This window comes from Lucilia cuprina, chromosome 2 (genome assembly GCF_022045245.1).
Source record: "Lucilia cuprina isolate Lc7/37 chromosome 2, ASM2204524v1, whole genome shotgun sequence".
Lineage (NCBI taxonomy): Eukaryota > Metazoa > Arthropoda > Insecta > Diptera > Calliphoridae > Lucilia > Lucilia cuprina.
In genome coordinates, this window is record NC_060950.1 from 63,147,492 (window position 1) to 63,174,977 (window position 27,486).

Here is a 27,486-nt window from a genome sequence, read left to right on the forward strand (position 1 = left end):
ATTGCAAAAAGCTGTTAACATTTTAAAAAGCATTGCATACTATGTGGGCTTTAGTCTACCAACAGGCATGCGGGCAGGCAGGCAAAAGCTGCAAACTAATGTAGGCAAATAAGTCAAAGTTAGACAAAAGTAATACAGAGGAAGAAATATGAACAAAAAGAATCGTATAAAAAATGCACAAACATGACCTAAACCCTTAAATATGCAAAAGCCTAAGGCAGTTCAAACTGTAAAATGCATTAGATATTATTAAAGAAATAGCAAACATAAAGGCTGTTAAAATAAATAAAAAATATTGCCTACTTTAAGGTGAATAAAAAAAGAGTTTTTCATTTGTTTTAATGAAATGTGACTATAAACTTATCTAGTTGTGTTCCAATTTTGTTCTAGTTCTGTTCTGTTCTAGTTCTGTTCTAGTTCTGTTCTAGTTCTGTTCTGTTCTAGTTCTGTTCTAGTTCTGTTCTAGTTCTGTTCTAGTTCTGTTCTAGTTCTGTTCTAGTTCTGTTCTAGTTCTGTTCTAGTTCTGTTCTAGTTCTGTTCTAGTTCTGTTCTATTTCTTGTCATACCTTTACGAAAACTTACCAAATCATTTGCTAACAAATCTTTTTACAACATTCTACTTAAACTCATAACATTCTTAACATTTACTCTAAATTACTTGAGTATTACTTAATTAACAATTAATATGCTTCATTTTCTAATTTGCAACACAAAACTTCCTGTTTAATGTCTCGCCTTGTAGCAGAAAAAAAAAAACTTTATTAACTTAATTAACAACAACTCTTAAGCTCCTAAAAGTATGCCAAACTTTTAAAAGCTATTTTAGGTTTAGTGTATTTTTTATGTTTATTTAATATATCTATGGCATGTTTCAAGGTTGTTTCAAATAAATTTTCATTTAATTTCCAACACAACCACGAAATTAGCTTTGTTAGAACATTTGCATAGAGTGTTATTTTTTTGGGAACTTTCTAAAAAATGTATAGGTAATTTGGTAATTTATTGGTATTAGCAGACTTTTAGGCTGTTTTATAATACTTATGAGTTTTTTTTTTCCTTGAGGAAATTATGTCACGGTGTTGGCATTTCAATGGGCATTAAGAAAGGAAATTAAGTGCAATAAGCAATTATTGAACATTATTATTAACAAGCCTTAAAAATGGAGAGTGTGAGTGTAAAAAGGTTTTTTTGTGATCATAAATATTTATGCTCTATTAACAGGTGAGAAAATTGCTATTTAGAAGAGAAGGTGTGTGTCGTTTAGAAGATTTTCATAAATTAATTAAAGCCCTAAAATATGTTATATTTTTTCTTTATATTGAATCTGGTTATTGCCTTAATAGCCTTAAAATATGCAGTAGATTTTATTTTCTTTAAGAACTTTAACCTTTTTGCTGTAGTTAAACTAAAATTCCAAAAATTCTTTGAAACTTTGAAAATATTTTCTAAAATTTCCCAGAACTATATAATGGCAATTATTTTACAAACTCCCTCCTTAAAGTAGGCCATATAAATAGTTAAAGTTTTCATTGTTTATACATTGCACTGAACCACTGAACTCATTTTTGCACAATATTTGCCCTGAAATCATACATATGTGTTTTTTCACACATAACCACCCTCATATTTCTGTACAAACAATACAATAATGTAATAAACTATTTATGTGTGTATGCATATGGAAAAGAATAATAAGAAGAGAACGAAAAAAAAACAACATTTCAAGGGTAATTGAATAATATGCATTACAATTGTACTCTTATGCCCTAAAGACTGCCTTTGTTCAGCAAATCAACGAAAAGAAGAAAAAATGACATGCAAAAATTTTGCATTTAAAGTTTATAGAAAAAATTTTAAACACTATTAAACACGCCATTTAGTTTGTTTTTTCCAGACTAAATTAATGTTTAAAAATAGCATTTTTTTGTTATTTAATTTATAAAGCAGCTGTTCGTTCTTTTTTATTATTTAATTTGCTGAACAAAAACATACAATTGCATTCAACTGAAATTGTCTGCAAAAATATGTATTTTAACAAAGCATAAAGGAATTTTTTTTCCATAGCATATTTTCAGTTGCTGGGGAAACATACGCAATTTGTAAAAAATAAATGATTTTTCACAAAAACCTAAAAATAAAAAGCATAAAATTAAATTTTACACATTTTTTAAAAAATTGCCTTAAATTAGGCAACACAAAATATATTTCCTCTTAAACTCTATTCCTTTACCACAATTCTATTCTAGCACTTTTAGTCCATCACATTTAGTCCCTAAACATTTCAAAAACAAAAATCTCTTGCCTACCATTTGGCTTTTAATAAATTAGAAATATTCCTAAAAATTTAATTTCCTTTTAAACTTTTTATTATTAAAAAAAAATATTTTAAACATTAATTTTCATTAAAATTGTATTTTGCTTTGAAGTCACGTTGCATAGTTTAGCAAATAAAAACAAAATAGAAAACTTTTCTTATTGCCATTTATTTGTTCGCTTTTCTTCTCAACAACAAACTTTAGTTATTTCTCAACTTGTCTTTATATCTTTTTGTGAAAATAATGAAATGTTGTCTTTTCTTTTAATTAAAACAATAAAATAAATTTCTTTTAAAACATACAAGTTCTTGAAGAAAAAAACTTTATGCCTAAAATTTACTCCATTCTTTTCAATTATCAAAAAAAAAAATTAAAAAAACAAGCACCTAAAAGTATGCTTTAGATATGTCGGGTTTTATTTTATAAAATAACTTAATCTGCCTTTTACACTTTAGATTAAAATCTTGTAGTTTATTTTTATTGTGTTTTATGATGTTGTAGCTATTGTCTTAACACCACGTTATCTTTTGGTGGGAGGGGTCTTACAGTAGTGTAGGGCAGAAGCATATGGTAAATAAGAGGAGGGTACATTTTAGCCAGGGGTGGGTTTTGTTTAGAGATTTTTCCTTTTTATTTGGTCATAACACGTTTGTACATGCTGTTTTTTTAATCGTTGCTTTTAAGCTTTAGTAGATAAGCTCGAAAGAGAAACAGACAATAATTTATAGTAGCCTTTTAGGAGCTGAGTATTATTAAGGAAATTTAAGAAAATAGAAAAAGGAAACTCTAGCAAGTGGCTTGATTAAAATAGATTTAATTAATATATGTGTAATGTAAGGCATGCTTTAGGGCACAAAGTTCAGATCTAGCGTGAATTTAGTTCTAGTTCTGTTCTAGTTCTGTTCTAGTTCTGTTCTAGTTCTGTTCTAGTTCTGTTCTAGTTCTGTTCTAGTTCTGTTCTAGTTCCGTTCTAGTTCTGTTCTAGTACTGTTCTAGTTCTGTTCTAGTTCTGTTCTAGTTCTGTTCTAGTTCTGTTCTAGTTCTGTTCTAGTTCTGTTCTAGTTATGTTCTAGTTCTGTTCTAGTTCTGCTCTAGTTCTGCTCTAGTTCTGTTCTAGTTCTGTTCTAGTTCTAGTTCTGTTCTAGTTCTGCTCTAGTTCTGCTCTAGTTCTGTTCTAGTTCTGTTCTAGTTCTGTTCTAGTTATGTTCTAGTTCTGTTCTAGTTATGTTCTAGTTCTGTTCTAGTTCTGTTCTAGTTCTGTTCTAGTTCTGTTCCAGTTCTGTTCTAGTTCTGTTCTAGTTCTGTTCTAGTTCTAGTTCTGTTCTAGTTCTGTTCTAGTTCTATTCTAGTTCTGTTCTATTGCTGTTCTATTTCTGTTCTAGTTCTGTCCTTGTTCTTTTCCTTTATTGTTAATAAATATTTAAATTTCCTGTCCACAATCTTTATAATTCCTTTCAAATTCTACCTTAAAATATGCTTTACATTTTATGATTATTTACAAAATACTCTCTTAACTATTTTTCTACAAAAATATTCATATCTTATTTCTTTTGTTATATTTTCAATACATACTTTCAACAATGTTTCCATGTTCTCGAAAAAAATCCTTGATTTACTTTGAATATCCTGTTCCATTGTCCATTTAATGCTATTGTTTAAAATCATAACTATTGAAAACTAAAACTATTCACAGTTCTGTGACTAGTTTTACATTTAAGAAAAAATAAACCTGAGCACAAATGCAATCAATTCAATTAAAAATCTCTCCTCCCTCAGGGGTTTCTAGCAAAATGTTTGCTTAATATTTGTTTCTCTCGGTAAATGGTCATTGTTAGATAAACTTAAGTGGTTTGTTATATGTTAAAAAAAAACTCCTGTACTCCCACTATTAGGTTTTGCCCAACTACGGTATAATCTTGGGATGTCTGTTGTATTATTGGAAAATTTTATAAGTCAATATTGAAATTGTGGCAAAATCGAATAGTAGATAGTAAGAAAATGAGGAGAAGTAAGAAATTAAACAATATTCCTAGACTTGTTTACATTGACAAATATAACAAAAGCAGTTACGAAGAAATTAAGGCAACATCAATCAAAATGAAATAGATAAATATAAATTCAGCAAAAGAAGCCTAAATGTAGGCAATAAATTTTGTATAGAGAAAATTAAAGTAAATAAAGTAGACAACTTAATATTAATTTATATACATATTCTTTCTTTTCAACTTTCAGAATACGCAATAGTCGCGGCAGCTTAGACAGCATAGGCACAGCAGCCGCCTCTTCGGCAGCTTCTCAAGCCAGTTCTAGCGGCGGTTCTAATCCCAAAATGGACATGGCCAATGGTCTTAATGGTTCGGGCAATAATAGTGCCAGCAATAGTCCTCAACATCATCACAGCAGTCCCAGTCATCATCGCTCTTCATCGCGAACTGGTCGTGACAATTGGTCTAAAATGCCAGAACCTCTTAATGGTCAGAAATCAGAGCACAAGGAGAAATCTTCACCCTCACGTCGCAGCTTAAGTGGTACAAATTCTAAACAGGGTTCACCCTCCTCCAGTCGTACCAAAGGCGTGCCACCAAGTTTTGGTTATGTTAAACGTTCGAATGGTTGTAATACTGCCACTGCAGAGCAGCAAAACATTGCCATGATGATGAACTCGAACAGTGGCGGTAGTAGTCCTCAGAATGGTCGTACTGCTCATGTATCAGCAGTGCCAAGGACTTCGGCAGGTGGACGTAAGGTTCAGGGTGGTACACAGACCTTACCGCATGAAGTAACAAGTAAGTTTCTCTTCTATTGCTTAATAAATTTTGGACTTATTCTTAATTTCTTTGTTTTGTTATAATTTCAGAAATGCCTCCGAATCCCCAACATCGCAGCTATTCTTTGACGGGACCAGGTGCTACTCAACTGAGCCAGTGTATAAGAGAACGTTTGGCGGGTTCACATAGTCTACCCAAACCGGGTTCAGATATGCACATGTTTCAACATAGGTGAGATATTTTTTTATAGAAGTGGAATTAGAACTAAAGCAGAACTAGAACAAAACTAGAACAAAACTAGAACAGAACTAGAACAGAACTAAAACAGAACTAGAACAGAACTAGAACAGAACTAGAACAGAACTAGAACAGAACTAGAACAGAACTAGAACAGAACTAGAACAGCACTAGAACAGAACTAGAACAGAACTAGAACAGAACTAGAACAGAACTAGAACAGAACTAGAACAGAACTAGAACAGAACTAGAACAGAACTAGAACAGAACTAGAACAGAACTAGAACAGAACTAGAACAGAACTAGAACAGAACTAGAACAGAACTAGAACAGAACTAGAACAGAACTAGAACAGAACTAGAACGGAACTAGAACAGAACCAGAACAGAACCAGAACCAGAACAGAACCAGAACAGAACTAGAACAGAACTAGAACAGAACTAGAACAGAACTAGAACAGAACTACAACATAACTACAACATAACTACAACATAACTACAACAGAACTAGAACATAACTAGAACAGAACCAGGACATAACTGTAAAAGAAGTAGAAAATAAATTAAACTAATAAACTACTTTTTCTACCCTAAAAATATGCTGTAGTTCATAGATTTTTTTCATTTCTCTATAAAATCCTAAAAGCTAGCAATAAAGTTTAATTATTTCATAGAAAACCGTTTTTAGCAATTTGATAACATAAATTCCATTGAAATTTTGCTGCTACTGCTTCCCAATTAAAATCTAATGCCTAAAATTATGCAATATTTTGTGGCTTTTCACTCAATTTATAAATAAAATTCATTAATTTGCACACATTTAATTAGTGACACTGTCAGCTAATTATAGTTTCATTAATGCCACTTAAAACAGCAATTCATACATGCAGCATGTATGAATGTCACTTATCATTAATAAATACATTAGCAGTTGTGCATGTGTGTGAATGTAGTGTATAAATGTGGACATTTTTTTTTTGTGGTTCCATATATTATTAAATTAATGTGCTGTACAATAACAAAGCTAAAGGCCACAATATATTGTATTTTTTTATTTATTTTGTAATAATAAACGATTTAATTAAAATTCTGGGGAAAAAAATTTATATAAATAGTATTTGAATAATAATTAGGATTTAATTAAGTGATATGCCTAAAAGTAGGTTACATTTTAAGCCTTTCCATAAAATACATTTTTATTATAAAATGTATATTTGTTTGTTTTCTTTTATAGACTATCCAATCGTCCTGGCAAAATGCTTGACGGCTCTCTATCCGACACCCAAACTTATGCTGAGGTCAAACCTGAATACAGCAGTTATGCCATGTGGTTAAAGCACAGCAATACCGCCGGCAGTCGTCTATCCGAGGGTGATTCTATGGAGAATATGCAAATGGGCGGTTCACCCTCCATGTCTAGGCACAATCATAAAATGATGCAACATCGTGCTGCAGTAGCTGCTGCTAATGCTGCGGCCGCTAATACGAATGCTATGGCAGGAACTGAATCTCCCTATGTACAGAGTCCTCGTTTAAATCGCAGCAATAGCATAAGGTAAGTTGTCAGGAAAAGCTTTTTTTCTATGTTATTTGAAAAGTAGTTTTGCATGTTTAGAATTATTTAAGAAAAACTTTGTGTTAGAAAGTTTTATTTTAAAGTTGTATCTTAAAAATCTTGTTTTTTCTAACAAAAAGCTACTTGAAAGAAAGGACATTTCCAAGGTGATTTAAAACGAAACAATTTGACATTTTGTTTAGCAGTTTTACAGCTTTTTACATTGCCTTATAATTAACCCAAAGCTTTTGCCTAACACTTCTCAAACTTTTTTTTATAAAACCTATGGCTTCATGTTTCTCATCTTTTTCTTTAGAAGCTTTCAAATGAAATCAATAAGAATGTATATACAAGTTGATTTTAATTTAGTTTTAAAACCTTTTTATCAATATTTGCCCTAAAAGCTTTTTTTAAGCTTTCAAAATATAGTTTTAATACTTAAAAAACTTTTATTTATCAATATTTGTCCTAAAAGCTTTTTTTAAGCTTTTAAATGAAATTATTCAAAAATGTATAAAAATAGATTTTAATTTAGTTTTCATTTAAGAGAGCTTTTTTGGCATTTTATTCTTTATTTATTTTATTAAAGCGTTTTTTAAAGCTTTTTTACAAAACATTTAGCAAAAATTCGTCAACAAATTAAAATTTTTCACTTTTCTCTTAAAGCTTTAAGTTTTCATGAACATTTGTTTAATAGAACATTTCTTTTTTTTTTGTAATTTGATCAGAAAGCTTTTCATTTTAACTAAAAGCTTTTACTTAAAACTTGAATTATTAAAGAAATTTCTTATATTTATTTCACATTTTATTTTTTTTTTTACTTTAAAGAGCTTTTATTTAGCAATTTAGTTATTTAAGCTTTAAAGCTTCTATTACTTTTGTTTGAAAATATGATAGATTTTAACTTTTTTACCGAATTCCTTGATTCAAACTTTTATTTTAATAGTTTAACCTTAAAACTTTTTACCATATCATAAAGCTTTTACATAAATCTTGAAATTTTTTGTTAAATTTTAAAATTTTTTTTGTTAAATTTTCTAATTTTCTATAAAATATATTATTTGTGAACTAAGTAAAGATTTAAGCCTGATAGCTTTTGTTCAAGCCTTTTTGTTTTATGTAAAAAATTTCTTTAAAAATTTGTTATTCTTATAATAATATCTAAATAAAAGCTTTTCTTTTAACTATTTTTATATTAAAGCTTTTCTCTATGAAACTCAAAGCTTTTACCTTAAACGTGAGAATTTGAAGACAATTTAGATTTTTTTAAAAACTTTGAATTTCTATAAGGATTTCTTTATGGTTAGCATCATTTAAAAAGCTTTATTAAAGCTTTTCTCTGTTACCGAAAGCTTTTACGTTAAACTTGATAATTTAAATAAATTTTAGAAAATTTCCTTGAAAACATTGAATTTTATGGAAAAAAGTTATTAATGATGGAAGTAGAGCTTTTAGCATTAAAGCTTTTGTTTAAGCTTTAAAGCTTTCACGTGTATTGTTTAAAATATAGCTAATTTTTTGTTAAAACTTTAAAATTTTATAAGGATTTCTTTATGGGTAGCTTTATTTGAAAAGCTTTATCAAAGCTTTTCTCTGTAACTGAAAGCTTTAACCTTAAACTTGATAATTTAAAGAAATTTCCTTGAAAACATTGATTTTTATGCAAAATTATAATTTTATATATAAATAAGTTATTAATAATGGCAGTAGAGCTTTTAACATTAAAGCTTTTGTTTAAGCTTTAAAGCTTTTATTTGTATTGTTTAAAATATAGCTTATTTTTTCTTAAAACTTTAAAATTTTATAAGGATTTCTTAATGTGCCACTTTACTTTAACAATTTGACCTGAAAGCTTTATGCTACAATTAAAAGCTTTTACTTTTAACTTGGGAAAAATTAAAGAAATTTTGTTTCCAATTTTTTCTAGTTTGCGTACATTTTAGTTATTTAAAAAATTTAGAACTTTTTTACAAATTTTTGCCCCTTTAAAGCTTTTTGTTGTAGTTGAAAGCTTTTAAAGAATTTTTAAAATTAGTTGAAAGCTTTTAAAGAATTTTTGCTTACAGTTTAGTTATTTAAAACAATTACAGGTTTTTTAAGCAACCTTTTCCCTTAAAGCTTTAAGGTTGCTTATATTCTAGTTATTTAAAACATTTCGAACTTTTTAACAAGTTTTTTGCCCCCTTAAAGCTTTTTGTTGTAGTTAAAAGCTTTTAAAGAATTTTTAGAATTTTCTATATTTTGCTTACATTTTAGTTATTTAAAACAATTACAGCTTTTTTAGGCAAATTTTGCCCTTAAAGCTTTTTGTTATAGCTGAAAGCTTTTAGAGAGTTTTTATTAATTTTTCAACTTTTTAGAGATTTTTAACATTATTTCAATTTAATTTATTACTTTTTTGGTTAAAATATATAGAAATTTTATTCATTGTCTTCCAACAAGGTATTTATGTGACAAAAATGTTATGTTCACACTTGCAGAATATTCATGTGTCCTCCGCTACACCTTTTTAGTCCTTAAAGCTATAAAATTAATATTGTCGAAAAAAATACGTATTTGAAATACTTTATTACTTATTAACATCAGTTTTTTCTGTTCTCTGACATTCTTGTATGTTGCTGAGCAACCTTCAAACTCTATAGAAATTTATATGTTCGTTACATGCATATATGTATGTATGTAAGTGTTTAACATGTATAGGTTTATGTAAATGTATGTATAGTATCAAAGTTTAGTTCAAACAAGCATAAAATGATGACTGCTTTTTACTTTATACAAGTAATTTTTTTCGTATAAATTTACATCTCTACACACATACCTATAGTGCTATGCTATGAGTTGTTTGTTAATTTATGCAGTGTATAGCATACTTTCCGGCATAAATATGAAAAAAGCCCATTTGTATGTGCGAGTAAGTGTATGAATGAGTAGTGAGTAGCTCTTACAGACAAGTTGAAAACTTTTTTTTTCACAATTTTCTGTTCTTTTTTTTCTCCTCTGTCATTATATGTATTGAGAGTGTGTTCATAAATGCGTGAGTATGTTAGTAAAAGGAATTTTTTTCCCGAAATATTCTCCTAGTAGTTAAATACAGGTTTAATGTTATGGAATTTGAAAGTTTTTGTTGTTGTTGTTGTTGTTGTATTTTGAAATACTGTTGTTTATGTGCAAAATTTATGAGTTTTTAAGGCGTTGAAAAGTATGCAATATATTTGTTTTTTTTTTCTCGTTTTGTTTTAAGAGCTAACAACAGCAGCATTATAGCATAATTTTAGGCGTTGCCTTGATAATATTTACTGTTATAGTATGTTGTTTAATAACAATGTATATTTCTTCTTTTTTTTTTTGGAAAAACAATATTGTGTTTACAGTCAGTCTGTTTTGTAATATGTTAAGTAGTACTTCAAAGCACAATACTAAAGTGGGATAAAAAAAACAACAACACTTTCAGCATATTATTATTTACTTTGTAAAAAGACTATAACTAATGTTTCTTTTATACTGCAAAGCCCACTGCACTCTCTCACTCTCTCGCCATCTCAAAGAAAGAACATTTAAAATTTCAAAGTAAATTGTTAAACAAGAAAAAAACAACAACATATTTCATAGGACATTGAACTGTAAAACTTTTTGGAAACTTAAAAAACTCAAGCATAGAAATTATATTGAAATTCCTGAAAAACAAATAAATCTTTAAGAGAAACCTAATTAAACTAAGTTTAAAGCTAAACTTACAAAAGTTTAGCTGCTAACATAAATTTCAATGTAAATTTTCCTTACAAAACTATCATTTGCGTAGAATTTTATAACTTAAACTTGAAAAATCAAAGTTTAAACAAAAAAAAATAATTAAAGTTTAAGATTTCTTAATTATTGATTTGTAACCTTTTGCCATAAACCAATTATTTGCTTATAATTTCAAAAGCTAAACTTGAAAAATCTAAGTTTAAACTAACTAAAGTTTAAGATTTTTTAACCACTGATTTGTAACCTTTAGCAACAAACCTATCATTTGCTTGTAATTTCAAAAGCTAAACTTAAAAAATCTAAGTTTAAACTAAGTTTAAATTTAAAAAATTAAAGTTTAAGATTTTTTAACCACTGATTTGAAATTATTTTCCTTATATCTATCATTGGCTTAAGATTTCCAAAGCTAAACTTAAAAAATCTAAGTTTAAACTAAGTTTAAATTTAAAAAATGAAAGTTTAAGATTTTTTATCCACTGATTTGTAACTTTCTTTTCAAAACCTATTATTTGCTTATAATTTCAAAAGCTAAACTTAAAAAATCTAATCAAAAAATTAAAGTTTAAGACTCCTTAAACGCTGATTTATAAAACTTTTATTTCTGTTATCAATTTTTATTGAGTTTCAAAAGCTAAACTTGTTAAACGAAAAGTTAAACTTAGTTTAAACTTACCTAAATAAAGTTTAAGCTATAAAATATTCACTAATCATATGATGGGACCTTTAAGTTTAATAATATAAAAAATAAATTAGCTAAACTTTACTTAAGCCTAGTTAAACTTTGTTTAAACTTATAAAAATTTAAAAATAACACAAGTTTAAGGTGTAGTTTTTGCAGAATTTTACAGCAAACTGTTTGTATAATAAAACTGTATTGTTTTTATATGATAAACTTTTTTCAAGCTAGTTTAAACTAAGTTTAATTTTGGTTATCCATTAAGATTAAGTAATAAAAAGTTTAGATTTTTTATAATTGCTTTGCATAGAATATTTTACAATCAAAATAAATACTTAAACTTAAATTTACCACAGTTAAACTAAGTTTAAACTAAGCTATTACAAGTTTAAGGTTTAGTTTTTGTAAAATTTTATTATTTGTACTTTAGGTAATAAAATTATGTAAATATTAAATGCTAAACTTTTTGAATGTTACCTTAAACTGAGTTTAAACTAGATTTTTTTAAGATTTAAAAATAAAAAGTTAATTTTTCTTACAATAGCTGTGTATAGAATATATTGCAACCAAAAGGTTTTAACTTGTATAAAACATAGTTAAACTAGGTTATTATGCAAGTTTAAACACAGTTAAACTAGTTTTAAACTTGGCTAAAACAAGTTTAAGCTTAAACATTTGCCAGGTTTTATAGGAATTTTCTTTATCAATAACAATAAGTAGTTATTGAAGAATAAACTTTAAAATTTCAAGTTAAAACTTAAATTTAAGAGTTTAAGACCTAAATTTGGCTCAAATGGTGTTAAAAAGAAAACTTTTAATTTTTGAATTTAATTGACAAAATCTAAAGCATATTTTAGGGCTTATGAGTTTAGAAATGAGCAAATCATTTATGATTTTAAATGGTTCCCCTTTTCCCTTGCCTTTCGTTTGTCATGATAATTTATTCCTTAATTTCCGCTCAATTTGTAAAGAACCACAAAATTTTAACAACCAACAAAATCCCTACAACAATTTTGTGAACAAAACCAAACAAATCAGCAGCAATATATTGAATAAAAACATCAATTAAATGATTTGTGAAAGACGGAGCTAAAAATATTCATTGTAAACGATAGAGGAAGAGTATCAAGATGCAGAAATAAATAAAGTCTAGTCTAGCCTTAGGCGCAAAATTAACACCGCTCATATAGAGACTACAGACTATTGCAAATTTCCGGTTTGAAAACAGGAAATTTTATTGGGCAATAAAATATGGAGAGAGGAGACAGCATGAAAAGAGATTTATTTGAAATTTAAGAAAACATTTTTATATATTTAACTAATTTTTTTGGTTTAAAACAAAAAAAACACATTTGCCTAAAAGTATGCAGCATATAAAATATAGCAAAACAATTTTGTATATGTTTATATGTATTTTTATATAAAAACTTATTGTTTGCTATATATTTTCTCTAATCTAAACTATGCATTAGTAGAGAAAAACACAATAAACAAATTCTATAGCATACATTTAGGCATTTGGCTGATATATAGCTTTTTAAATGTGTGAAAAAAAATGAATAATGTTCGGCATACAAATAAATGTATGGTGTCAGACATTGAGAGCAGTGTAGCAGTGTTAAATGTGTTGAAAACATGTTTATAAAGATTTCGCCATGAAAATAAATGAGTTTAATAAAATGTCAGCAAAGCATACTTTTGGGCTTTTAGGCATAAAAAACAAAAAAACTCATATAAAAAAGCATTTCAACATGTCCTTGCATAATTAGAGCAATATTTTCTTTTTTTTCGTGTTCAAGAAATCAAAGCCTTTTGTTGTTTTTTTAGCAAATGCTACCATTAAGCATGTCAATTTCTGTAGCCTATTTTTAGTTGTCCTCATAGTTGTTGTCATATTAATGCGAGTTAAAAATCACAAATTCATTTTTATTTTGCTTTTTTTTTTTCTTGGAAAATAAACATTTAAAACTAGATCTACAAAATCTGAAAAAATGTATCCTTCTATGTTGTCCAGGGGACCAGAGGTGGAAATTGAACCCTACTATTGTCTACCAGTGGGTGCTCAACATAATGGTGTTTTATCTGCTCAAATGGCTGCGGCAGCTGCCAATGCTCAAGCCAATAATCACAATCAACAAACTAACTCTATTGCCTGGAGTCAACCCACCTCTCCCACACCAATTACTCGTGGCTTTAGTGGTCCTATGTCTCCCACCCACGCCAATACCATGCCGGGTATGCAGGGTGTCCAGCAGGCATCAACAGCCTCGCATCGTTTAACCTATCCTAAGAAAAATGATGAGGGTAAGTTTGTCATTAGAATTAAACCAGTTAAGAGAGATGATCATCTTTTTTCGTCCACATTTCAGTTCATGGCAGTACTGCTTCTCTGTTGTCGGGTGGCAGTTCTTTGTATGGCACTTCGGAGGAAAGACAAGCTCAAGAAATACGTCGTCTTAAAAGGGAATTAATGGAAGCAAGGGAACAGGTGTTAAGTCTAAGCGGTCAACTGTCAACAAATGTAAGTACAATGTCACTCTGTAAGAATAGTTTTAAACAAACAATTTTTAAACTTTACTTACACTTTCATAAACTTAAGTTTAAACTGTAAATTTTTTATTTTATTTATCATTGCTATTTAAACAATAGAATGACATTAAATCAATTCGCTAAACTTGTTTTAAACACAGTTGAACTAAGTTTAAACTCCAGATTAACAATTTAGATATACACAGTTTATGTCATAAATATATGCAGGCTATAGTTTGTTATAAATTACCCAAAATTAAAGTTTAAGATTAAACTGTAAAAAATCAAGATTAATAATAAAACTAAACTTCAGTTAAGCTCATTTATACTAAGTTTAAACTGAAAATATTCAAAATTAACAATTTAAACCTTAAAATTATTAATCCCTATTAGAATATGCAAATAATTTTTTAACTAAACTTGTTTAAACCACAGTTAAGCTAAGTTTAAACGCAAAAAAAACTCAAGATTTAGAATTATAATAAAACAATTATTATTTCTTATTAAAAGGCCTATCGAGGCTAATAAATGTTTTCAACTAAACTTTCAATTAGCTAGGTTAAACTAAGTTTAAACTAACAAAAATTAAGTTTAGGTTATTTCATTAAAGAATTCAAAATGTTTAAGCTGCTGCTAATAGTTCTGCAGTAAAATAAATAGTTAAACTTGTCTTAAGCTTAGTTAACTTAAGTTTAAACTGGGTAGTACTAAGTTTAAGGTATCATCTTCAAACAGTTTCATTAGAAAGTTATTCTCTTCTTAGAAATTAACATTACATTGAATTTTTGAAAATATAAAAAAATTTCTTTAAAAGATTTCTTAATCGTGATTTTAAACTAAGTTTAAACTTACCAAAATCAAGTTTAAGCTATTTAGTAAAGTAATTCTTAATGTTTACTCTACTACTAATAGTTTTGAGCTAAAATAAAGTGTTGAACTTGTTTTAATCTTAGTTAACTAAAGTTTAAACCAAGTAGAACTAAGTTCAATGTATCATTTTTGATTAGTTTCTTTAGAATGTTATTCTCTTCTTAGAAATTAACATTACATTGAATTTTTGAAAATATAAAAATAAATTTTCTTTAAAAGATTTCTTAATCGTGATTTTAAACTAAGTTTAAACTTACCAAAATCAAGTTTAAGCTATTTAGTAAAGTAATTCTTAATGTTTACTCTACTACTAATAGATTTGAGCTAAAATAAAGTGTTGAACTTGTCTTAAGTTAGTTAACTAATGTTTAAACTAAGTAGAACTATGTTTAAGGCATCATCTTTAAACAGTTTCATTAGGAAGGTTTAAAATTTGCTAGAAATTAACATTATATAAAATTTTGAAAAATATAAAAAATATGAGATCTCTTAAACTTGATTCTAAACTAAGTTTAAACTTACCGAAATCAAGTTTAAGCTATTTAGTAAAAGAATTCTTAATGTTTACTCTACTACTAATAGCTTTGAGCTAAAATAAAGTGTTAAACTTGTTTTAAGCTTAGTTAACTAAAGTTTAAACTGGGTAGAACTAAGCTTAAGGCATCATCTTTAAACATTTCACTAGAAAGTTATTCACTTACTACAAATTAACATTATAGTAATTTTTGAAAACAAAAAACAAAATTTATTTCAAAATTGTCTTAATCGTGATGTTAAACTAAGTTTAAACTTACCGAATTCAAGTTTAAGATATTTAGTAATGTAATTCTTAATGTTTAGTAAAATACTAATAGTTTTGCAGTAAAATAAACAGTTAAACTTGCCTCAAGCTTAGTTAACTAGAGTTTAAACTAGGTAACTGGAAGTTTAAGGCTTAGTTTTAGTGTTACAGGATTATAAACTAAGCAAATGTTTAAAATTTCTGAATTATATTGAATTTATAACAAAAATTTATATAGAAAAGTTTTTATTTAAAATTTTTCTAGAAAAAATTTTACTTTTTTAAAAAACATTTTACTTTTTAAGAAAAATTTCGATTTTTATTAAAAAAAATGTAAAAAATTTAGTTTTAAATTTTTTAAAATTAAAAAATATTAATTAAAAAAACAAATTTCACTTGGGCTCGTCCGGGATTTGAACCCGGGACCTCCCGCACCCTAAGCGGAAATCATACCCCTAGACCAACGAGCCAGTTGTAATAAACATAGAAAATACTGCAATTGAGTCATGCGCACAGCAACAAACACACTAGTATAATAAACTTTTACAAAAACAATAAGTAATGAATAAACACACACACACATGCAGCCTCATGTAAACAGCATTGCCAGCTAAAAACTTATGATGTCTGCTATTTTTAAACAGACACACACAGTTGTTTATGGAGAGGAGTATGTAGTAGTATCGTAGTATTTTATTAGTAAATGTTTTATAATAAACTTTTGATTATTACAAAAATTTGGTTAAAATTATGTTTTTGGTTAGTTTGTGTTCATTATTTTTGTTGTAATTCTTTAATTTTTAAAAATGTTTTTTTGACTTGTAGCCCAACTTTTGCTTAACCAAAACTAACTAACCACCATCCTAAACTTCTAGAAAGTTTTGCATACTGTATCGTTTTTGAGGTTTTTGAAATACATACAACAAAGTTTAACCAAAGAACACTAAGTAAATTAAAAACCCCTAAACAAATAACTGAAAATCATTTCCTAAACTAATTAATTAAAAAAATTTGCAAAATTTTTTAAAATTTCATATTTAGTTTTGCAAAGTTTCTTAAAGAAATTCTATAAAATTGAAATTATAACCTCATTTTAATCTTCAGATAACATTCCTTTTACTGCAGCACTTTAACAAAAACGCTAAACTTGAATTATTTAAGTTTAAACTTAGTTTAAACTGGCTTAATGCAAGTTTAAGATTTGATTTTCTTGCTAAAGTTTTTTTGGAGTTAAAATATTTGAAACTAATAAAAGATTTTGAAAAAATATTCTTTAAACTCTGTTTAAACTTTGGTTATGTTTAGTTCTATAAAGTTTAACACTTTTTTCTTGTGAATTACATTTCAATTAAACTTTCTTATTATGTTTATGGAAAACATAAACATTAATCTTGTTTTTTCTAAGTTTAAACTTAGTTTAAACTGGCTTAATGCAAGTTTTAGACTTACCTTTCTTGCTAAAGTTTTACTGGATTTAAAATATATCTAACTATTAAAAGATTTTGAAAAAAATTATCTTTAAACTCTGTTTAAACGTTGGTTATCTTTAGTTATATAAAGTTTAGCACTTTTTTCTTGTAAATTATATTTCAGTTAAATATTTTTATTATGTTTATGAAAAATTTGAACTTTAATCTTGTTTTTTCTAAGTTTAAACTTAGTTTAAACTGACTTAATGCTAGTTTAAAACTTAATTTTCTTGCTAAAGCTTTACTTGAGTTTTATCCTTTTAAACTTTTGTAAGATTTTGAAAAAAAAAATTTTAACTATGTTTAAACTTGGTTTAACTATAGTTAAATAAAGTTTAACACATTTTTCTTAAAAATTATAATTCAATTAAATGTTCATATTATGTTTATGGAAAATTTAAACTTTAATCTTGTTTTTTCTAAGTTTAAACTTGGATTAACCCGGCTTAATGCAAATTTAAAATGTTTTTAAATGTTTTGAAACAGTTTTGTTGTTGCTTGCTACTGGTTTTAATTTCCATAGTACGTTTAAAGCTTAAACTTAGTTTTTGTTAGTTTAAACTTAGTTTAACTGAGTTTAAAGCAAGTTTAAGCCTTTTTCTCTTAGAGTAACTAAAATTTAACTTAAATTGTGTGGAAAAAACGATTTAAATTTCGCTAAACTTTAGTTTTGCGTAAATTTTTTAAAGTTTTTGTTTTATCCGTTACTTTAGCTGGCGGGCAGTGTTTGCTATATTACAGTTATTGGGGTTTTCTTTTTGTTTTTTGCTTTACAAATACTTGATAGCTAGAGGTTAAAAACAAGGACAGACAAAATGACGCACTGTTTATTTGGTGCAAGCAACTACAAAACAAAAAAAACTTTTAACACGGATGCTGTTCTTTAGTTCTTTGTTTCATCATATGATGTTGGCACTTTCCTTAAACAACAATTTGGCGGTCACCAGAGCAATGTTTTGCCTCTAAAGCTGTGGTTTATGTGCAACATCATTATGACGTTGTTGTTGGTGGTTGATAATGCTCATCATCATACCAACACATATTTTCAGCTACTTTTTACTGCTGCATTTTTTTTACACTTTTATGGCATCCAAACAGTTCAGTTTTATAGTGGTTTTCAGCTAAAGTGTTGGGGTTTTGTCTTGAGATTTTTTCAGTTTTTTCTGTTGTTGTTATTGCATATGTATGTATATGGGGAAACCATCTAAAGGAAGTTGGAGGTTTTAGTTAGAAATCTCTATAACCATAACAAATATTTTCTATTTAAACATATTTACTGTATGGGCAAAAGTAAAAAGATTTTGCTAAGAAATTTTTTTCAAATCTTGAAATATGTTTGTAATAGAATCTGTCTAGAGAAATAAATGAAATAAAAAGGTGTTGTTGAAATGAAATAAAATGTATTGACAATATTCTTTTCAGTTGAGGTTTTCTTTTAAGAAAATCAATAACATAAACCAAAAAAAAAATGACCTAGTTTTAATTTAAACTTAGCTTAACTAGTTCCAAAAACCTACCAACACATTAATTTTTCTTAACTTTTTGACATAATTTCCAAACAAATTTTTCTTTAAACTATTTCCTTGAAATTTTTTAGAAAATCATATGTGGAGTTTTTGTTGTTGTTTTTGCATGCATTTAAAAGACAATTTATTTATTGCATTAAGGCATGACTGTGCTCAAAATTGCATGACAAACGAGTTGACAATTGTGTAGTTTTTGCATCTGACAAAAACCATCTTTATAACTCTTTGTCATCATCCAAGTTGGAAGACAATTTATTGAAGGTAGTTTGGGGAGTTATATATAAAACTATTTGCCTTATGATTTTGTATAAAATATTAAAGACTATTTTGTCACTAAAACATTAAAACTGCTTTGGCATTTCTTAAACACAGAAAAAATTATCAATAAACCAAGTTTTTCACTGAAAAGTTAAAAAGAATTAAATTTATCTAAAAAATCCAATTCATAGAACTTTAAACTTAAGTAAACTAACAAAAAACTAAAGTTTAAGCTTAAGTTGTTTAAGATTTTTCAAGCTAAAACTAAACTAAATCATTTATTCTGTAAATTTTTAGCTAAACTCGCTAAAAGTCTAGTTAAACTAAGTTTAATCTTAGTTTAAACATAAAAATTACAAAATTATAAAACAACAAATCATATTGGATTTAGAATTTTGCATTACAACTCATTTTGTAAACATTAAACGGTAGCAATTTAAACAAATAAACTTAAACCTTAGTTAACTAAGAGAAAAACTCGAGTTTAAGATAAAATTTCAAAAGATTTAAAAAATATAGCTTATTCTTAATTATTTAAAACCTAAAACAACTATTTAACTTGCTTTAAGTCTAGTTAAGCTTTAATTAACTAAGCGTTAATCTAAAGTTTAAGAAAAAAATTTTATGGAATTTGAAAAATCTACATATTCTAAAATGTTTAAAACTTAAAAGAAGAGCTAAACTTATATTAAGTGTAGTTAAGCTTTAGTTAACTAAAAGAAAAACTCGAGTTTAAGAAAAAATTTGCAGAGATTTTAAAAACCTTGGATATTCTAAAACTTTTAAAACCTAAGGCAACCGTTAAACTTGCTAAAAGCCTAGTTAAGCCTTAGTTAACTAAAGATAAACGAAAGTTTAAGTACAGGTTTTTATTGATTTTTAAAGCTTAAAATATTATAAAACGTTTAAAACTTAAGACAACCACTAAACTTGCTAAAAGCCCAGTTAAGCCTTAGTTATCTAAGGAAAAACAAAAGTTTAAGAAAAAGTGTTTATAGATTTTAATAGCTTAACATATTATAAAACGTTTAAAACTTAAGACAACCGCTAAACTTACAATATACATAGTTAAGTCTTAGTTAACTAAAGATAAACAAAAGTTTAAGAAAATAATTTCATAGATTTTAAAAGCTTAACATATTATAAAACGTTTAAAACTTAAGACAACCGCTAAACTTACATTATACCTAGTTAAGCTTTAGTTAACTAAAGAAAAACTTAAGTTTAAGAGAAAAATTTTAAAGATTTTAAAAGCTTACAATGTTTAAAAACGTTTAAAACTTAAAGAAACAGCTAAATTTACATTAAGTCTTTTTAAACCTTAGTTAACTAAAGAAAAACTAAAGTTTAAGGAAAAATTTGTATAGATTTTAAAAGCTTAATACATTCTGAAACGTTTTAAGCTATTAAGAAACCTTAAACTCGTGATTGGTTTGGTTAAACTAAGTTTAAACTGGTTTTTGACAAGTTTGAGATCTGAATCTAAGTTATATGATTTACTAATTATTAAAGCTTTAAGTTTGCATACATTTTTTTCATATTTTTCTTTCTACTTAGTTAAACTAAGTTTAAACTTTCTATAAAAATCTTTTTAATTTAAAGCATAAAGCTATAAAGTAACCTTAAACTTGTTTAAACTTGTTCAAACTGTTTAAACTTACATAAACTAAGTTTAAACTGAAGTTTTGGCAAGTTTATGAACTAAAACTTGACGAAATGTTTAGCTGAAAGTTAAAGTATTAAGTTTATGAAGTTTTTTAATTTTACGATTTTTTTCTTAGTTAAGCTAAGTTTAAACTTAACTTAACTAAGTTTAAGCTAAAAATTTTTCATTTTTATATAACAATTTTATAAAGTTATCAAATAAAGCTATAAATTGGATTTAAACTTGTTTTTTGCTTAGTTAAACTAAGTTTAAACTTGGTTTTGTTGAGTTTAAGACTAGAAATTGAGTTTAAGGTTTAAACTTAAAACTTTGTTGGCATAAACTTATAGAAAACTAAGTTTTTAAAATAATGTTGCTAAGAAAAAAAGTAAAGAAACTTTTGCAAACAGCAAACAATTGTTAATATTTGCCATAAAAACTTAGACTTTATTCTTATTATATGTTTGTACAACAACAACAACAACAACAAAAACTAATATTTTCTTTGCACAAACATTTCTGTTTAAAACATGGAACATTCATTGGCTGAGGACTGGCTGACAGACAGACAGACAGACAGACTAACGGACGAAGTGAGTGAATGAAAAATGTACAAAATATAATGAGATGTTGTGGGCAGTAGCTGCAGCAACAACAATAATGATGATGTTGATGATGTGACTAGCCAAGACGCCTAAGACTTTTCTCTATCGAAACATAAAATGGGTGGATGTTTCTGTTCAAAGACTTAACTGCATGAGGAGGCTTACTAAGTGTTTTATGAGCTCAAATACAAAAGTAGCAAAATGTAGTTAAACATATTTTCACCAAATAAACAAACAAACAAACAAACAAAAAACTCGACTACTTTTTTTCTTTGTCTTTCCTTGTAATGTCTTGAAACAGTTTTGCCATCCAGTTTATGGACAAAAATGGTCACTTCAAGATGTTTAAAACATGTACTTGAATGTGTTGTGTGTGTTTTTTTTTTAATAAAGAAATTAACTGACATGTTTACAATATAATAAGTAATGTTGAGTTGTATGAATGTATGTACAACATAAAATGAACAAAATTATTTTTAAAGAAAATATTAAACAGAAATTATTGAAATAACCTACATCAACATAATGTTTCTATTTCTTTCAGTATTCCTCTTTATTTGTCTTTTCTTTTCATTTAAGATAGAATACGAATTGTAAAAAAAAAAAGAAATTCAAAACAATATCTTATCTTTAGTTTAAATTGTTTTTTATTAAGCCTATAAAAAGTGTAGTGCTTCGATGACCCTTAGAAACCTACAAACACGCACTTTTTAATGTGTTTACTTAGGAAACTAATATATTAAATGATTACGTTGGGTGATAAGACCGACTAGCCAAGCATTTACAACTAAAACTTATCAAAATGTATAAAGAAATTGTCGAAATATTTAGCAATTTAAACAAAATTTTGCTATAAACAGAAAACTATAAAATCGTTATAAAATCTTTAGCAACTTGAAGGTTTAAAGTTATTGCAATACTAATTTCATAATATAAACATAATTGCCAACTTAAACCTTCAAAAGCAAAAGTTAATCTCTCAAAAATCACAATTAAACTAAGTTTAAACTAAACAAAACTTAAAAACACTGAATTCTAACTACAGATTCTTTGTTACAAAGAAATTTTTGAACACATTTCATATAAAACTTTACTTAAACTTGCTTTTTTAAAGTTTAAACTAAGTTTAAACTTTTAAAAATAAAGTTTAAGAAATTTTAAATACATTTTCCATTTACTCAAGAAAAGCTAAAACTTTTTGTGAAATAAAGTTTTCTTAAACTTTAGTTTTTCCTAGTTAAACTAAGTTTAAACTTAGAAAAATCAAGTTTAACTAATTTTACTTACAGCGTCCTGTTTAGAGGATGAAATGTAACGTTTTTTAAAATTAAAAATTTCTTAAACTTAATTTTTTCTTAGTTAAACTAAGTTTAAACATACAACAATAAAGTTTAACTAATTTCACTAACAGCTTCCTAATAAGGCTATGAAATGTAAACTTTTTGCAAAATTAAAATTTCTTAAACTTAAGTTTTTCTTAATTAAACTTAGTTTAAACTAACAAATATCAAGTTTAACAAATTTAACTTACTGCTTTCTTATAACAGTATGAAATGTAACTTTTTTCAAAATTCAAAATTTCTTAAACTTAATTTTTTCTTAGTTAAGCTAAGTTTAAACTGAGAAAAATTAAGTTTAACTAATTTCGCTAACAGCTTTCTAATTAAGCTATGAAATGTAAACTTTTTTTAAAAGAAGTTTTGCTTAAACTTAAGTTTTTCTTAGTTAAGCTAAGTTTAAACTGAGAAAAATTAAGTTTAACTAATTTCGCTAACAGCTTTCAACTAAAGCTATGAAATGTAAACTTTTTTTAAAAGAAGTTTTGCTTAAACTTTAGTTTTTCTTAGTTAAACTAAGTTTAAACTGAGAAAAATTAAGTTTAACTAATTCCAATAACATTTGACACATCAGTGGATGAAAGCAAACTTTTTCATGAAATTAAAAACTTTTAAACTTAAAATTTTCAAAATTAAACTTAGTTTAAACTTTGAAATTTTAAGTTTAAAGCAAAAAAAATTCTTTTTTGTATAAAGCAACTTAGCGGCAAAACTTTGTAGCTAGAAAAGAGAGTTAAACTTGTTATTTGAGTAAGTTAAACTAAGTTTAAAGTAGTTTTAATAAAGTTTTAGGTATAAATTTGAATTTAATAAATGTTTAGCAACATTGTTGTGTAATAAATGTTGCAAATTAAAAAATTGTTTATAGGTTTTATGTTTTAAAATGTTTATCAACAAATTGTAGGCAAGTGTTAAGTGTTTTTTTATGTAAATAGCTGGCGTTTAGTTTTATTACTTTTTTCTTATTAAATTTTTACTCTTTTTCCAATATCTAATCTCTTTTAAACTAAAAATCTTTTGCTTTTGTAAACAATTTTGTGGGTTTAATTAATTACTTTGCTTTTTGATTTTTGTTCTTCTTTTTTACCCCCAAAAAAGTTCCCATAACATTTCTAGTTAATTTAATCAAAAACTCCCCTTTAAAAACAAACTTTCTTAAAAGAAACTAAACTTTTCTTTCGGTTAGTTGTGTTATCTTTGACAAAAAAAAAAACTATAAAGCAATTTGTTATTATTAAAGGAAAAACTTTATCAGTTTTTTTGTTAACAAAAAACTGCACTTGACTTTTTACTCAACCGGCTATACAATAAAAGTTTATTTTTAGTAGCAGTAAAAGTAATAAAAACAATTTTAGTTTTAAACAAAAAAAATACCGACATTTGTTAAGATTTTATATCTTCTTTTGGAACGACAAAGGGCATGACAAATTAAAAATGAAACTTTATTACTTCTTAAGGCATTTTTATAGGAAAATATCTCATAAAAAACTAGTTTTTGGAAAAAAAAGTTAATAAAATTAATTATTGCAGCTGTATGGCAACCCTGGTGTTTTAAGTTTGTTTATATAATATCTTAAAATCTTAAGCTTAAGTTGCCTTTTATCTATTAGTTAAATTTTTGTTATTTTATATTGAATACTTTAAGAGTTATTAACATGTAAACATTTTGCTACATTCTGCAACATTTTAAATGTTGCTAAACTTATATTTGCTAATCATCTAGTAGCCAGCAACATTTTTCAAATTGTAAAACTATTTTTGTCAATAGCTTTTAATAAATAACATTTTGTATTCACTTTTTTTCAATTATTAGCAACTTTTAAAATGTTGCTAAACATTGGGAAAATGTTGCTAAGCCTAATTTAAGCTATTTTTCTAATAAAACTTTAAAAAAACATAACATTTTTTCAAATCAAACTTATTGCTTAACTCTTACAAAGTTGCTCAACAATGTTGCTAAACTATTAGCAACATTTTAACACTTTTTAAGCAATTTTTTAAACAAACTTCGTTAAAAAAAAACCTCTTCAAACACTTTACAAACTTTTCTCAATTCAATATTACTTTATAAAAATTTTTATTGATATCAATAAACTCAAACAAACATTCAAATTTATTTATTACAAAGTTGCTCAACAATGTTGCTAAGCTATTAGCAACATTTTAACACTTTTTAAGCAATTTTTAAACAAACTTCGTTAAAAAAAATCTCCTTAAATAATTTACAAACTTTTCTCAAACATTACTTAATATGAATTTTGTTGGTCACAAACTTAAATAAACAAACTTCATTTTTCAGCCTTATATTGACACAAATGTTTAGAGTTTATAAATAAAATTATAACAATATTTCTTACAAGAAAAAACCTTGATTTCTGTTTTCATATGATGTAAGTAAGTGAACAAAAAAAAGGTTCTAATTATTTCAATAAATATTGACAAAACCCAAAAATAATACAAACAACATATAAATAACTTATTTCTATTTAAAATATATAATTAATTTTATATGAATTTATTTACTTAACAAAATGTTGCAAGGTTAAGTGTGTGTCCGTCTGTCTGTCTGTCTGTCTTTACTTTCAAATTTTTATGATTTCCCAATTCTTAGGAAAACCTAATGTAATAAATATAGTTTGTTTTCAGTCAATTTGTGTGTGTGCGTTGATTTTATTTATTGTTTATTTTTTATTTGACATGTGTTATTATCTGTCATTTTGTATGTTCAAACAAGTGTTTATTTTGTTAGTAAATAAATCTTATTTTAAATTGCACTTACTTATATACTTAAAGATTTTTGGTCTTTTAGGTTTTTCTGTTTTGTTTTTCAATCTAATGTTTGTTTAACATTTGATTAGTTAGTTTAAGTTCAATTTAAATTGTTGTTGTTGTATTGTTATAACTATGGGAAAACTGTTAGGTTTCATTGGCCCAAACATTTCAAAGTAATAAGCTGTTATTAACTACAACTTTTTCTTAGGTTTTAACAGAATTAAAAAAAAAATAAAACATAATTTGTTAGGCAACATGTTGCTAAGGTCTTGCTTTTTTATAATTTATCAAAATATAGTGTTAAAATCAGTTAAAACTAAAATTTCTTTAAATCTGTTTGAAAAAAATTAATTTCACCTAAAACTAGGTTTTTGTTATTTACAAATTTTTAACCTAGCAACATTGTTTAGCAACATATTTTTAGTCACAAAAGAAAGTTTTAAGAGTTTTCTATAATTCCACCAAATTTCATTATATTACGTTATGGGGTATAGCTTATAAAGTTATATAAACATTTTTATACTCAGCAACATGTTGCTAGCAACATTTTTAAATGTTAAGAAAATGAAAATTTTCTTGCATTTTCGTTATTGCGGAATAACGGAAATAATTTTGTTACCTATTTTTTTCATGTTGCAGCAACATTTTCTTAGCAACATTTTAAAAATTAGCTTAAATATTAATAATTTCAAAATTTTATTTTATATTAATTTACTTTAAAAACAAAATAATATTTTTCAGAAAAAATTTCATTAATGCAACAACATGTTGCTAGCAACTTTTCATAATTTGTTTAAATATTTATTGAAATTGAAAAGTATTGAAACTTAAACTTGAAATTTATGATGATTTTATATTACAGAAAATGAAACATGTTTTTCAGATTATGTTTTTCTTGTTGCGGCATCATGTTGCTAACAAATTTTTTAATAATTTGCCTAAAATAACTTTCCTTTTAAAATTTTTAACATTTCATTAAAATCTCAACTAGTTTCAAAACTTTTTAACAATTTTTATTTCCTTAGCAACATGTTGTCAGCACCATTTTAAATGTAAACATCTTAAAAATTTCCTTGATTTCTTTGCAAAATTATGTATTTTTTCAATACAAAAAACTAATTTTCCATTAATTTCTTTTTTTATCTCTTTCTAGGTAAGTTATCATATCATTCTCATGTAGAAAAATTATCCTGTGGTATGTAAACATTATAAACTTTTATTCCTTGAGACAAAAAAAAAACACAAAACAGAACTCTATTTAAAAGAAAACTCAAGTAATAGAACCCTTTTATATAAATAAATCATAATAGCAGGACATTAACTCTATATGACATTGGCGCCAAGGATATAAGTAACAAAATAGACAAGAACAGCCATCAAAATAGTGTTAGTTTAGAATACAACAAAAACCTATGATTATCTAAAAAGTTATTGTCAAGGTTTGTGGCAAGAAGTAAGAGCGAAAACAACAACTTTTCAACTCTGCTCCAATGACTTTTTGGCTTAAAAAAATCAAACAAACTTCCCAACAAATTTAAACTGCGGACGCCTAAAAGTCTGCAAATCTTCTATAGCTAGACACATAATAACAGAAATTGAAAACTCACCCTCTTCCTTTATATATAATCAAAAATACAAAATTATCATATTTGCACATAAAATCAGTCATATATTCATAAAATTCCTATACAATTTATAAATATATATCGTTTTTGTTTTTCTTTGCAAAAAATCAACAACAACAACATAATGTCCTGTTTATTTTGATCCTATCCATATGAGTCTGCGATATATTTTTGAAATGTTTGCAAATAACTCTATTGTTATATTTTAGTGGAGTTGGTAGAAAGTGGGGGGGGGGGAGAAAAACAAGACATTTTCTGTTCAATTTTAATGTCGTTATATAATTGGCGCCAAACAGGCGCCAATAGTTTTGGCAAATAGTACAGAGAAGATGGCATCAAAAGCGTAAAAAAAACAACGTTAAAATAAAAATGTTATTGACTTTTTTTGGGAAGCTGTCTCTGTGTTGGCTTAACTCAAATTCAGTTCCGCAGTAGCTTTTGACGTGTAAAGGTTGCGAGAGACAATGAAAAGAAAGAAATAGTTGTGAAAAAATGGTGTGGTTTTTATTTAAACAAATTGAAAATGTTAATTACAAAGGGAGGAAAAGTAATTATTTAAAAAAAAATGCTAGAAAAAGTTGTAACAGGAACTGGCAGGACTTTTTAAGGAATTTCTAAGAACTAAAGATAATAAGAACTCAAAATCTGTTCTGTTCTAGTTTTGTTCTAGTTCTGTTCTAGTTCTGTACTAGTTCTGCTCTAGTTCTGTTCTAGTTCTGTTCTAGTTCTGTTCTAGTTCTGTTCTAGTTCTGTTCTAGTTCTGTTCTAGTTC

General features: G+C 26.3%; 1 protein-coding gene and 1 non-coding gene across 2 annotated transcripts in view; one reads left to right on the forward strand and one right to left on the reverse strand.

Annotated features, from left to right (window-relative positions):
* LOC111676769 (protein sickie) overlaps positions 1-27,330 on the forward strand; it is a 227,399-nt gene extending 200,069 nt beyond the window's left edge. The window contains exons 6-11 of the mRNA XM_046955861.1: positions 4,548-5,101; positions 5,173-5,314; positions 6,554-6,874; positions 13,270-13,601; positions 13,667-13,818; positions 26,243-27,330. Coding sequence (XP_046811817.1) covers positions 4,548-5,101; positions 5,173-5,314; positions 6,554-6,874; positions 13,270-13,601; positions 13,667-13,818; positions 26,243-26,269 — 1,528 coding nt within the window. The 3' untranslated portion in view covers positions 26,270-27,330. The remainder of the gene's footprint in view (positions 1-4,547; positions 5,102-5,172; positions 5,315-6,553; positions 6,875-13,269; positions 13,602-13,666; positions 13,819-26,242) is intronic.
* Trnap-agg lies at positions 15,876-15,947 on the reverse strand. The gene has a single exon. It is a non-coding gene; the product is annotated as a tRNA-Pro (tRNA).
* Positions 27,331-27,486: the final 156 nt, after the last annotated feature.